This window comes from Ambystoma mexicanum, chromosome 6q, assembly GCF_040938575.1.
Source record: "Ambystoma mexicanum isolate Mex_15411 chromosome 6q, UKY_AmexF1_1, whole genome shotgun sequence".
Taxonomy (NCBI): Eukaryota; Metazoa; Chordata; class Amphibia; order Caudata; family Ambystomatidae; genus Ambystoma; species Ambystoma mexicanum.
Genome location: NC_090937.1, coordinates 1,360,315,158 through 1,360,330,150, shown reverse-complemented (window position 1 = coordinate 1,360,330,150; position 14,993 = coordinate 1,360,315,158). Strand labels below are relative to the sequence as shown.

Below are 14,993 nucleotides of genomic sequence, written 5' to 3'. Positions count from 1 at the left end.
CTTTAATGGAAGGACATCCCGGTATGACCAAGACTTCAGAAAAGATCAAGCGCTACTTCTGGTGGCCGTCTTGGAAAAAAGATATCAGAGACTTTATAATGTCCTGCGGAGTATGCGCCCAAAACAAGAGTCAAAAGGAAAGACCAGCAGGCCTCTTACGCCCTATTGACATCCCACCTCGCCCTTGGCATACGCTTTCTATGGACTTCATCACCGATCTACCTCCATGCTCCGGATACAATACCATTCTAGTAATCGTGGACTTATTCTCCAAGATGGCGCATTTCATTCCGCTCAAAGGCTTGCCAACAGCAGCAACTCTGGCCCGTGAATTTCTGGAAAACATCGTCCGACTGCACGGTTTTCCTTCGGTTCTAATATCGGATCGTGGTAGTCAATTTATTTCTCATTTTTGGCGAAGTTGCTGTCGGTCGGCTCAAATTGATGTGAGACTATCGACCAGTCACCACCCTCAGACCGACGGACAAACCGAGAGGACCAATCAAACTCTGGAACAGTATTTACGCTGCATGCTGCAACAAACTGAAAAAACTTGGAAAGACATCCTTTGGATAGCCGAATATGCCTACAATAACTCTGTCCATTCGGGAACTGGGAAAACCCCGTTTTTTCTTTTATACGGCAGTCACCCTCGAACCTCGGAGTTGGATCCCCTCCAAGATCTTGAAACACCAGCAGTAGAATACCTGCATGCTACAATCACCCAAGCCTTTAAGGAAGCTGTTTCTCACCTTCAAAGGGCTAAAGAACAATACAAGAAAGGAGCAGATCAACATCGGAAGGAAGCCCCTCAATATCAAGTAGGGGATCAAGTCTGGTTATCTACCAAATATCTACCTCTAAAAGGGCCACGTACATTCAACCCAAGATACCTTGGTCCCTATTCCATCACTACCATAGTAAACCCAGTAGCGGTCAAGTTGGACTTGCCCCCGCACATGAAGATTCATCCGGTCTTCCACGTCTCTCTATTAAAACCCGTGCAACCTCAAACCCGACTAACTAAATCTCCAACACCTATCCTAGTTGATGGAGAACTCGAGTTTGAAGTCAAAAGCATTCTGGACTCCAAGATCTCCAAATCTAAACTATTTTACCTAATTGACTGGAAAGGCTACGGCCCCCAAGAGAGATCCTGGGAACCTGCTGAATATGTCCACGCTCCTCGCCTAATCAAAAAATTTCATCGAACATTTCCTGACAAACCCAAACCCCCGGAGAAGCCCGGTTTAGGAGGGGCCTTGAGGGGGGGGTACTGTCATGATCTCTGCTTCCAAGAGGTCAGGACTTGCCCAACTCCCTTGGAAGCAGACCCATAACCCAGGTTCCGAGCGCCAGCCGGTCCCAATTGGGACCTTTTGGACTCTGTCCTGGCGCCGGTGGCGCCAGGCTCATAAATGTGCCCAGTCCCAGCGCTGGAAGCGCCGGGCTCATAATGCTTGGGTGGACTTACCTGCGGCAGACCATGCTGCTTACTTACCTGCCAGTTGAGCCTCTGATCCTCTTCTGTTCGGGACTACTTTTCCTGTTGGGTGGGGCAGGAGCCATTCCCTAGGTTCAGAACCCTGGAACTCATCTGGAAAGCAGGGACTCTTTTCTTTCCTAGGCGTGGCTGTGGAAGGAGACACCTAAGCACTACAGGAGGCTATTTAAACCACACCCGATGGATGAATCTTGCTTTGCGTTATTCTGCATCCTCTGCAGCAGAACGCTCATTGTGTCTTCTGCATCTGATCCTGGGCCTAAGGAAAAAGGCTTACCATCCTGAATCCAGTCTTCAGCAACACCTACAAAGACAAGAAAGAACAGGTTAGCATTACGGTCTTCAGTGACAGCTCTCCTTTTACCTGATCCATCGGTTGTCATCAACGCTCCACTGCATTCCGGCATCTGAAAGACAAAAGCTTACCAATTCTGCGCACGCTTCGGAGGCCTTCGGCGCTGCATCCCGCATCTGAAAGATAAAACAAGGTGCGTTTAAAGACTTTGGGGAACTTAAATACTCACGAGCCATTACTCCATTCACATCTAACCCAGTGGGTATTCCGGCACCCTGCAGCCACTCCGAACTTATACCTGCAAAGAAAAAAGACAGTTAGAGCGCGCCGTGAAGCAGGCAGCAAGCGCTTACTTACGTGCTTCAAGGCGCTTCTATTCATCACACGGGCTCCATCTTCGCCATCGCCGGAACCCTGCAAAACAAGATACAACATTACTAAAGACTTTTAAAGACATTTGAATTACTCGAAACTTACCGTGCGTGAAGAAAACGACGGACAGCAGTCCTCTGAAGTCAAGAGGCCTGCTTCCCTTATCCAGTGAGGAAACTGGTTTCAGCACCCTGCTCCGAAGCAGATGGAGAGCACGGCGTTCACTTACCTAAGGTGAGCGCGTTAACCTTTGGGGTCCTACAGGAGAAGAGAAAGGGAAGAAGAGAGAGACATTCAATAACCCAGTTCATTAATCCCATATTTTCTATCTGCAGACACCTTACCCTTCAAGTCAGCCATACAGTGCAAAGGGGTCCAGCCCAAAGAGCCAGCCGTGTGTTACACATCACCTTAGAAGATACGGTATACGCCCAGTCAAGACCGGCGCCTCTACGGGAATCAGGTGAGCGTTACAGTTATAAGCCATCCAAAAGCTGCTTTTAACCAACCCTATATTGCAGAAATAAACATAGATGCCCCCGAACATCCCAGGTGTTTGTGAACATCACAGGACTGCCATGGACATCAGGATTGTTTGTGGACGTCTAGAGTTGAAAAAGCACCAATTTTTTGGGCTTCTTAAGGCCATATCCCATCCTCATCACTCCTCACATCACCAGAGATTGTTTCATTAGTTTGACAAGGGCAAAGTTGTATTTTTTAATGTTTTCACTGCGATTTTCGTGGAAAATGGGCGCTGTCCGCAAATCCAACATTGCTGGCGTTTCCCAAAAATATGACGCACCTCACGTTTTTAATTGACCAATCAGCAGGCGCATCGGATGTCCGTAGACATCACTTTGCCCTCTAGGCCAATTGGATTCCTGTCCGCGGAGCAAACAGGGAAGAGAGTCCGCAGACCGAACCCAGATATTAATTTTTTTTTTAGCTGCTTTTTGGTCATTTTAAAAAAGATAGTGGGCCGATTTACACCGAATTTATAAAAACACGCTTTCGAGACCAAGTCGCAACTCCTGCTGCAAATTTGGTGAAAATCTGTCCAGCAGTTTGGGCTGTAGGTGTGAGCAACATGTATTTTCCATTGCGTCTATGGGAAAACACAAACATTTTGGGACCCCCCTATAGCTTTTCCCCCATGCACGAAACCTTACCAAACTTTGCAGGATCATATACTTTTTTCGCAGAGTTTCGTGAAGATTCGTCCAGTGGGGGCGAAGTTATAAGCCACCCAAAAAGTGCTCTTCCTATGGGTTGAGCAACTTCAACATAACTACAGGGCTGCTACCACTATTGCAAGTCTTGGACATTATTCAGGCCTTTCATTTTTTGGTCTTAGCTCTATGCAGATGACACCAGACTTAATTTAAGGGTCTCATCTTCTTTGGGCAATCTCTCTATAGCCAGCATTGAACGGTGGATATAAATATCTTGTTGCAGCTCAAAGGGACCAACACTCCAGCCATGATCATTACTATTCAAAGTTAAGAATCTAGGTGCCCTATTCCATAAAATTTGCTGTTCCCCAAGGAAGGTGATAAATATACCTGGACAAAAAAACCTATCTGGTGTTGGATTACAAAAGGCATCCCACTGTACATGGATAACTGAGAAATATGGTAGAGCCGCCACTTTTCTCGCTTTGCCATTTCCATCTGAGAACACCAAGGACCACCAGGCGGACATGTCCCCACTTGGCAGAGGGGGCCATATCATCCCCACAAGGGTGGGTTACTCTGTGGCCACCCATCCCAGAGGTGGGATAACATACAACTGTTTCTTATTGGTTTTCTTATAAATATCTAATCAGAATCTGATACGGTCTTGCATAAATCCTACTTCAAACGTATACGATTTAATAAGAATTCCCTAAGTATTTTGGCATCATATACTTTCTGATAAAGTTATTATTATTGTTCCCAATATCCCACTAGTTTCTCACATGTTATAATAAGAATCTTATACGGCATTTTTCTTTAGGATGCCCATTTTCTATGGGGACCATTCACATTCTGCTTTTCTCAGAAAAGCGTGTAGATGCTACCCACAAAAACAGCTGACCTGTCTATTTTAGATGTGTTTACCATAGGGCCCACCGACTCTGAAATTCGGATTCAGCATCATTTATGCTAATTTGACCCTCCCCCCCCACCCACCACGCCCTCTGCCAAAGGTGTTAACCGAACGGTCCTACTGGAATGGGATTTCTGGCCAGCGAAAGGCTTTCACAAACAATATGGGTCATGAGTTATGGGCAATAGTTGCAGTCCAGTGGTATCTCCACTTGCAGCAGGGTGGAAAGTACTGGTTTCTTAATAGTCAATTTTGATAAGAGCTTTTTATGGCTGATTTATCTGGTGAAGAAAGTGCTTGTAGCGCTATGAATTGGGCTTCAAATGGTAATAACATGATTCTTGATTGATGCCAAACTGGACTGTGCCAGCTCTGGATGCAGATCTTTCTGAAAGCCACGTTAGCCAACTCCTACCGTAGGGTCTGCGATAGTAGCTACAAACATGGTAAACTCATTATTTTTCTGTCATTGGTCACCCATTGGCTGAATATTTAACCTTTAAATTTCACTCGTCGACCTGCAGTTTGAAGTTGGATCGTCATGTTGCAGGTTACACGATGCCCTCGTTTGTGCCAGTGGCCTGGCGGAGGCATTATGTTTTCCTTTAACTAATGTATTCATTGAGATCCTTGTCTTCTCGCTGCTTCCTGTAATCGGCCAGGGCTTTAGTGATTGCAAAGAGCAGCTTTTTTCCTCCTCGTCTAATTTCTCATTAAAATGAGCTCCGTGTTCGCCTCTGTGACCTTCGCCCCTTCTCGTGATTGCAGTATCTCTGTGGTTGCTCGTGGAAACCAGCCACGAGGCGACACGAAACGGGAGGAAAGATGCCAGGATGTTAAGGCTCAGCCTCCCCGTCCTGCTAATTTGTGTATGTGTTTGCAATTATAAAGGAGCTAGCAGTCCCCTCACTTTCTGGCGTTGCACGTGAGCATTGCGTCTGTGCTCTTGGAGGTCTTATTCACAGTCCTGTGACTATATGATATCCACACATATTTTCTAGTTTACCACCTTGGGATGAATAACATATTGAGGGTTATTTTCTAAGCCCCCGGGGCGTAAATGTAAAGTGCAAAAGCAAGGATTAGCCATTTACACGTTGCTTTTACACCCCATTTAGAACTAACTGGAGGGGGAGAAGTAGAACAAAATAGAATTCAACATTCCACCTTCCGTTCCTTCTCCGCCTTCAAAGAGCACATGGGTTAAAGCCAGCATTACCTTCACGTCCCTCTTCCTCATCACTTGTTTGCTATATATGAACCTATATGTCAGTAATCCTTTCTTTATTTCCACTCTTTTCACCGGCCCTGCCCCTATAAAACCTCAGCTTCCCAGCATGATTTAATTAAAATGTTGCCTGACTCAAGGCATGATCCCGGGAGGGTAGCTGATCTACTTTCTGCAACGATGATCATCTTTTTGCGGTGCGGGGGGTCTAGGGGCAACAGATTTACAGCCTGATTTTTGGAATTATTTGCGTGAAAAACGCAGATTGGCGCGCCTTTCTAGCCAAAAATCCCTGTTTGAGGTATGGGGATTTTCGGGCAGAAAGGCGCGCAAATCTGCGTTTTCGGGGCAAATAATTCCAAGAATCAGGTAGATAGATTACCCTGGCTAAGGCCATCCTTTTGGAGGATTAGGAGGGGCCGTGTAAGTCAATAATATACTCCTGGCGTCCCTGATGGGTGAGGGGTTTCCCAGTTAGGAATCACAGACAGTGCATCAGAGGATCTCAATGCTCTCTCCTCATAGACTTGCTGTTCTGCAGATCGAGGAGTGCGAAGCATGGGCCTGCATCTACAGGCCCTGGATGACGCTCCATTCTGAGGTGGTGATAAGGTGAGGGAGGGGAGACACAGTGCAAGACTGTGCGCGCTGTGAGCCTCTTGATGAGCCGCGCATGTAAAGCAGCCATATCATATTGTCTGGGGCAACATAGGCAGTTCTAGCAAGGCGGCCATGTTAGCGTGGCCTCGGCAAGGTGGGGGTAATGAATGTGCACTGCGAGCGGATTTAAATTCAAGGTTGGGCACACTGTTATTTTGTAGTGGTAATGTGTGCAGCAGGCTTCTTCATGGCTGAAGAACACAAACACTTGGATACAGACCTTGAGTATTCCAGCGGTGCTGCTCCTCCAGATGGAGCCGCCAAGAAGAGTCATAGAAGCAGATCTGAAATATCTGAAACACATCTTTTGCAATTGCTTAAGAAGGTCATTAAGGATACAAGCTCTAAAGGGGAGGCCTTCCTCCTCTTCATCTTCTTAGGACTCTTCCTTCTGGTCTTCTCCAGAGAGAGATATCCCCTGATTGAAAAAGGAAAATAGCTAGATAAAGAAACTCTGGCTTCAGTATTAGTACAGGATACAAACTACATGGGATTTTCTCAGCAAGCTGGCTTAACCAGCTGAACGAATCACCTGGATACCCACCACCCTCAATTTAACCATGCCCTCAATTAAGGTTGCCACCTTTCAAAAGAGATTAAAGGGAAGGCTTTGCATGGGTGGAAAGAGCCAGAAAAGGTAACGAACCCCAGAAGTTTTTGGCTTGGCTATATCCCCTCAATGGGTAAGAGAAGTCCTTGCCTATGTCCATGCAGGTGGATATCATTCTCCTTACCTTGGTGGTGAGATCTGTCATGGCTCCTGAGTAAGCACTCAGAGATTCAACAGATAAGTGGACATTCCCTTAAAAAGGAGTATTGGGGAGTCCATCTATGGCTGAGGCCAGCCATGTATGCCTCCTATGTGGCTGAAACAGATTTGGGGTTGTCAAGACATTGCATAGTGCACTTCATGATGGCACAGACACTGCCCCAGTATTACAGAAGGTCAGAACACAAATAAACTCCTTGTCTGACTTGGCTTAAGATGGTGTTAAGGCCTCTGCAATGGCCATGGGCTCCACTTTTACGGGTTGTCAACCAGTGCATATCAGAGATTGGCTCATCGACTCACATCAAACAGGCCACAACCCTGAAAATCCCCTTTTCAGGGCAGACGTTATTTTCAGATACCCTGAGATACAGTGGATGACGTCCTCAAGGCATATAAACACGTTACGAAATTAAGAACAGAAACAAAGTCAACCTCCTACTCCACAAAAGAAGTGGCAGCCATCAGACTTCAAGCAATGCCCCAGGTAGACACCCTGGTGAAGAAACAAAAATGTGCTCTGCGAGAAGCAAGGGGTAACTTTTACCCCCCGCCCAAAACACAGAAGTCCTGACACCAGGCCAGTTGCAGGTCGACTCTGGTGGTTTTAGGAAGTTGGTGCAGACTGTTGACGGACGCTTGGGTCAACAGGCTATTTCAGTGGGGGTAATGGATAAAAAAAATATCAAAAATATGATATCAGGAATCATTCACCCTGCTCCACCCTGGGATCAGGCCAAGAAGAAGGTAATGTTGCAGGCCATACAATATGTGGTTTTGAAGAAGGCAATCGCAGAGGCGCATAGGCAGGAGAAGCGGGAAGGTGTCTAAGTCTACTCAATTTTGTTTTGTTAGGAAGCCTTCGGAAAAGTGCAGGCCGGTCTTGGACATGTTGAATTTGAAACAGTCACACTTCAACATGAGATATCTGCTGATACCGTGATAAGGGAAGGGGAATTTTTGGTATCTGTGGACTTACAGAATGCTTATTTCCACATTCAAATTTGGAAGCAGCATCAAAGGTTCCTGCTATCTGCAGTAGGCAAGTGCCATTTCCAGTTCAGGGCCCTGCCCTTTGAAGTCCACACCTCAGATCTTCATGAATGTTCTGGGTCCAGTAGTGGCTTTTTGCCACCGAAAGACATTCCTGCATATGGACGACTGGTTGCTCAGAGCATCGCCCCAGCAGCCATAAGTGCAGCATGTGGAAGTCACGTGAAGAACGCTTGATTCAGTGGGATTCAAGAGCGCAAATTCAAAAGAGAAATTTTCTCGATGGCTGAGAGGTGGTGATGTTGCTAGACAGCAGGGCAGTTAAACTGTACAGGCCCTCTAGAATCTCTTGCCACAAAATAAGGCATTGTAATGGGATTTTCTGCAGGTACAGGTCCATATGGCTTTCTGTTCCTGTTTCCATGGGTATGGCTGCACATAAGGCCTCTACTGTCCCATATGCACATACACGGTGAGTGGAGTGTTTCAGACCCTTAGGGACTGAACTTCAGAGTGCAGTGGTGGCCGCAGAGGAGCAACCAACTAAAAGCTTTTCCCCTGGCACAGCCCTTACTGATAATGTTTTCTACAGATACCAGTAACACAGGGTGAAGAGCTGTGGTTGAAGGTCAAATCCACAATGGTAATGTACTATACAAGAAGCAGCCCAGTCTTCCAATGGGAGGGGCCTGATGGCAGCTCTACATGCCTGGAAGATGTTCTCCCCGGTACTTCAGGAGATGTTGGTTCGGCAAACGGACCACATGTCAAGCATGGAATAGCCAGAGGGTACTCACTCCACAGCCCTGATCAAGTGGTGAAGGACATGGGGAAACGGGCAGAACGGGCCCCGTTATCTATCAGGGCAGTACATATCAGGGGCATGGAAAAACTCTGAGGTATGCACACTGAATAGGTTCTTAACACCTGCAACAGGAGAGTTGCAGAAGCAAACGTTTTGCAGTATATGCTGGGGGGTCGGGATTCTGGTCCTGGGCCTATTGGCATCACAGCAGAATGCTAAAGTTGCCATGTTCTGTTGCGGATACCCATGTCCGGGCTCATGGGGTGGGCGCAATATGTATACAGTGGCCAGAGTGTCTGTTATATGCCGCCCACCCCGCTGATCCCAAAGTTAGCAGTACAAATTCAGGATTCGACAGCAGCAGTAATTCTGGAAGCTACATTTTGACCCGGGGGTCATGGTTGCTGTTAGTGTTAGAGCTGGCATTGGCACTGAGTACCTCCTCCCGAATTATCCATGTCCCATCTAGGGGGTGCATCAAATTGGAACTTCTTAGGGTGCAAATGCCAGGGTCTGCACTCCGGATTAGCTCAGGCAGTTGGGAATGATTAGCGGCCCACCACATTAAAGGCTTATGACAGGCATTGGAGCAATTTTCAGAAATGGTGCGAAAGGAGTTAGATACTGGCATTAGGTTGGGTTATTCCGGATCTCCTTCAATTCTCTTAGGTGTGCTTTGATTGGGGGCTGGCAGTGGCAGTGCCAACGCTGTGGGCACAATTCACTGCTATCATGGCATTTAGAGATTCATGGGATAGAGAGCTGCATAATGTTAATCTTGTGAAACGGCTCTTGAAAAGTGTATCCTTGGCCAGACTGGTTACAGTGACTGGGGTGCCCTTGTGGGGTCTTCCATTGGTATTGAAGGTCTTGGTGGCCGCTCGCTTTGAAACCCTAGATTACATTTTTTTGTATGTACTTATTCTAAAAACAGTGCTTCTGGTAGTAAACACTACTGCAAAAAGGTTGGGAGAAATGTGAGCATTGACATGTAAAGCAACTTACTTAGTGGTTCAGGCAGATGTGCTGTCACTTCCCAGTGATCCTGAATTCTTACCCAAGTCAGTATCTAAATGCCATCGACTCAGGGGATTGTCCTTCCCTTATTGTTTCCAAATCCTTCCTCCCATGAAGAAGTAGAATGGAATAATTTGGATGTAAGGAGGGTGTTGCTGATGTACCTTGAGATCAGAGCACCACAGGATAGTAGACAGTCTATTCATAACCGTTGGGGGTCCATGCCCAGGCATGAAGACTTCAGTTTCTACAATCACTAGCTGGATCCGGGAAGCTATTTTCAGACCTTTTGTGGTGGCAAGGACCCTTTCTACTTCTAGGGTGCAGAGGTACAGGAACTGTCTATAACACAACACATGCAAGTGGCTATTTGTGCTCATCCATACACCATTATTAACACCATTATTAGACACTATCATCTAAATGTGCTCAGACAGGGTGCGGGCGACTTTGGGACTGGAGCGTTAAGTACTGGTTTACACTGAGATTCACACTTGTCTTTCCAAATTAGCAATACATTGGTGATTGTGAATGCACATGGCATCTGCTACTCCGAGTCTGGTTATTTGGGCCCACCCATCAATGGGGTTGGAATACCTCTCAAGGAAGTACTGTGGCGAGGAAGAATGATGTGGATGTAATTCTCAGATTACGTACTGTAATGTTCATTACTCATGGTCCTGTTCTTCCTCGTCACAGTACTTAAACCCCACCTTGCCCACCCAGCAAGTCTGGAATGTGCCAAAAGAGTGATAATTAACTAAAACATGCTGGGAACATGGGGATATTATACACCTCGTAGTAAGGTTGGGGCATTTGAAAAGAGTAGGAATAAAGCAAGGGTTCCTGACATGGAGACAAAAAAGTACTCTCATGAGGAAGAGCGGGGCTAGGAGTAATGAAGATTAATGGTAAGTAATCCGACCATGTATTTTCATACTGGAATTAAAATCAGGAAGAACCCATAGGAATCCATTGTAAATTCTGTCTGCAAAGCATAATTTCCAGGCAGAATTAACTTTTTTTTTTACACAACAGACAAATTAGAGTGTAAAGTCAATTTCGCCTATTTTTAGTCTTTCATTTTCCACTCCATTTTGTAACTGGGCAAAATTCCATGCAGTGGTCTCAACAGCATGAACGTGCTAAAGACGGTGGTCCTATGCATGTAAATTGCTCTTTTTACATAATGATCCCCTGGGCCTATTTCACAATGCATTTTTTAACAGGAAAATACCATTGAAAAATGTGCTGTGAATCAGGCAGTTTTGCCCCAGTGGTTAGCATTATTGCTTCAGTATAACCTCCATGAATTTGTTTCAATGGCCTTTTCCCCAACCCACCTACCCAAAATTACATTTGTATGGACTTACTAGTTACATAGCTGATGTTCTGCATCTATCAGTCTGTGCGACTGATATAACCCGCCACTCCCACCTTGTAGATATTCCATAGGATGGCACACTTGTGTTGGATAGCTCACAAGTTAAGCGCTCATATAAATGAACAATTATAAAATATAAATCTCTCTTACCCTGGGCCCCGTCTGCACTCTGCAAGTTCGAGTTCTGCAACAGGGCTTATTTTAGCCCTTTATCCTTCCATCGTCAAATCGAGTGACATTAAAGTATGTAATAACCTGTTATTGCAGCTAAAACATGGGAGGTAGCTGCCATAATTACAATAACTGCCTTTGTGATTATTTGCTCATGGTCATTCATGTATGTACAGGCCTGGCAGTTAACTTGTGTGCGCTGCACTCAACGCAACATTTAAACAAAATAAAAGCACATGACAAGTGGAATACGATGCAGTTCGGCGCAATCATCCGTGAAAGTGCACCGTGTACTTTAACACTACTTCTACATACAGGTTACACCTCAGAAGTGCAACAATCATTTGCAGGGGAGGAATTGGACAGGAAAAAAAGTCACCCTTTGCTCAACAGCTCATATTTAAACAAGGAAACTGCTCTGCACACATTGTACTGTCAGGGTGACTATTCTAACAAAGGAAATGAGCACCATACCAAGTGTGCATTGCATGCTCAGAAAGAATGAACGTTTGAATTACTAGCATAGACATGTTTAATACATTCAGGGGTCAAGTCCTAAAAAAAGTGGGGACTTATTAACATACCAATTGAAAGTGGCATTGCCAGAAATTAGCATATCAAGAAAAAAGTGGGAGACTCCGTACACCTACATGTACCTACATGTACCCTCGGCTTGAGTCCTGAATAAATTGGTGGTCCTTCTTATGGTCCCAAAATTCTCTTTGTTTTTAAACCCCCCCTCCCCTCTCCTCCACCGTTCCGGCAACACAACTGACAATCCGGCCCTTGGGGGGAGGAAGGGTGGGCAGAGGGGGGCGTGCTACTATCAGTAGATTGTGCACTTAAAATAGGAGCCAATGTCCTGTGTTCATCGCAGAATCTTCTTTCAACTGTAAACTGGCTTTTACCTTTTGCGCTAAACCAACTGAAAACCTACACATTAAGCTGTGAAAAAGCTCTACACTGCAATATGTTCCTTGATGAAGTCCCCTTCTGTTGTGCTTACCAATGCTCTCTGATGTTGCAACGGCTCTTAAGTGCTTCTTTGAAAACAAGCTATTCATGCTCACTTGTGGTTTTCAATATTTCAGAAAATCCAGGACCTGGAAGCCACGCTATATAACGCCCTGCAGCAGGAGCCCGGAAAGCACGTGAGCGAGCGCCTTAACGAGGAGCAGCGGGACGACCTGCGCGCGGCGGTTGAGAAGCTTCGCAAGCAGATCATGAGGCAGAGCCGCGAGTTCGACAGCCAGATCCTGCACGAGCGCATGGAGCTGCTGCAGCAGGCCCAGCAGGTAACGCCTGCACGCCTTCAATTACTGCCCATCCCCAAGGCCGCCATTATTTCTGACGTATGTTGTAATTATGCGTCTCTGAGCTAATGTTCCTCTCAAGTGACCTCTCGTATGTTTATTAATTAGCATTCACACTCTTTTTAATGCACTTGGGTGACAATGCTATGAGCAGTTTTAATGTGAAAATAGGTTTCAAGGTGTAATTTCATTAGGTTACTTAGCCGGTGTTAGAGGTCGATCTGGCATAATGCATAGCACCGTGGCAACGACAAAGATCAGAAAGGGCTGGGATAAGGTAAAATACTTAATAACCTGTCTAGTTCTAAGGGACCGCCAAAATGGACGAGTATAGCTATACAAGAGTACTTTACATTACAAAAAAGATCTCGTGGGTATATGACAGCATGGGACTTTGGAGAAGTATATGTTTGTATCTGCGAATACTAGGCATAACGGAACTGGCTCAGCCCACTGACAAATAACAGCCGTTGGACAAAAAACGTAGACTAGACACAACAGGGTCAACTCACCTACAACCTGAAGCAGTACAGGAAGACAGGAAGATCCCCCGGACTAATCAGGTGATGTTCAAGCAAGAACGCGTTCCAATAGAGTTCACAAATACACTGTAAAGGGGAGGCTTTTACCATTGGGGCAACATGGGCGTGTCATTTCGTCTCCAGGTTGTGTGGGTGGTCTTCCATGGGTTCACACTGAGGGAAACATCTGCAGCCTTCGGTTTGGCAATGTGCTTGGTGGTCCCAATTTCTGATCATCCATGTTTCTCAGAATTAGGCCTCATTACAAGTTTGGCGGTGTGGGCAAAAAGTGGCAGTAAACCATTACCACCACTTTATTTGTGGCACCGGAATCACCATGATTTTTTTCCTGCACTGCCAAATTATAATATTTAGCGTATTTACCAGCCAGTAAATCTGCCGATTATTTTAGGAAAAGTAGCAGATTCACCTCCAGCTTGTCCTCCACTTTACCTCCCAAAATAGGCAGATTTACTGGGCGGTAATTCTGGCAGCGGTAAATACACCAAAAAGCCTCATGGTATCTATAAATGGGGAATTACACCACGCTACAAACAAGTAGGTACCGGTAATCGAGTTTGGCAGTAATTCGGCAGATTTACTGCCACATTACCACCAAACTCGGAAAGACAACATTGTGGGCAGTGGGAATGGCCAGACATTGGCAAACATACAGCACAGACTGCAGTGGATGCATGAAGGAAGAAGAGGTTTTATTTGAATGATTCTAGGGATAGTAAGCATATTTTCCATGTAATGATGGGGTGTCTTGAAGGAACTTGGACAATAGTGAGTGACTTCAATAAGCACAACATTGATATGTAGATACAGAAAAGACATAGTGCTCATTTGTGCGGTGTAAATCCCAATAGTGTTGGTATGGGTAAATTGTGACACACTATGAAACCGGCAACAACGAGGTAAGACAAGGAGCCTGATTCCCAAAGATTTTTAGTGGAAAATATCTTGAGATGCTTATGGGACAGCTGCTGCCTTGTACTTGATTCAGAAAGCATAAAGATGAAGCTCACTGGAGATGCCTGGAGCAAATCTCATTTGTAGGTGTGACCATTAAACATCTTAAATCATATCCATATTTGCTCCACTTTTAGAATTTCTGAATCTGGCAAAAAGGTAACAGGTGAAAATACTGTGCCAAGTGTAGCCTCAAATGCCCAATAATGCCTGTTATATTCACAATAAGTAAAGCTTCTCCTTGTAAGTTTACCCAACTGGGCAAATGCAGACTGTAATGCAATGTAACTCTGCCCGATGAGTTAGATGCTGTAATCATAAACCAAGTGCAGGCACAGTTGCCCCAATAATACCCTTGTGCACCTGGTAAAGTCAAATATGTTACAGCGTCACCACACATGTGCTGCTATCACATGCCAAGAACAAGTGCCTCAGTAACGTGGCCATGTCCCCACTAAGTGACTCAATGTCAGGTATAGGCTCCTAGGTTCTGAGACAATATGCAAAGTGCAGACTAAAGTGCCTGGATCGTTCAGGTGAAGGAAGACGCCTTACACATATCTACAACCCTAGGGGGCCTTCCTTTCAGTACAGGATCCTCAACACAATTTTACCAGGGGAAGTAACAGTTTTGAAAAATATTTGATCATGTGCACATATATTTCTATACCCGTGAGAAATGTTTAAACAAACAGTAATCAGTACATCTAAAGTGAATCTGAGCCTGTTGGAGAAGAGGGTAGCCCCCCGTGGAGCTTCAGGCATATTTACATTATTTTTAGGAGGACCTTCCTTCTTCTGTTAGAAATAGAAAAAATTCCTAATCAAACGGGACCAGTTAAAAAATGAAACCATGCTTTCAGTCCTGCGAGCGACTTCCCTCAACCTGCATGAG

At 45.4% G+C, this 14,993-nt stretch overlaps 1 protein-coding gene and 1 long non-coding RNA gene across 4 annotated transcripts in view; one reads left to right on the top strand and one right to left on the bottom strand.

Moving 5' to 3' along the window:
* The window catches only part of JAKMIP1 (janus kinase and microtubule interacting protein 1), a 3,487,328-nt gene that overhangs the window by 3,260,101 nt on the left and 212,234 nt on the right, over window positions 1–14,993 (top strand). For both annotated transcript variants that reach the window (XM_069631978.1, XM_069631979.1), the window contains one exon: window positions 12,381–12,584. In XM_069631978.1, coding sequence (XP_069488079.1) covers window positions 12,381–12,584 — 204 coding nt within the window. The remainder of the gene's footprint in view (window positions 1–12,380; window positions 12,585–14,993) is intronic.
* The window catches only part of LOC138516681 (uncharacterized), a 575,944-nt gene that overhangs the window by 418,993 nt on the left and 141,958 nt on the right, over window positions 1–14,993 (bottom strand). The gene's annotated exons all lie outside the window — the stretch shown is intronic.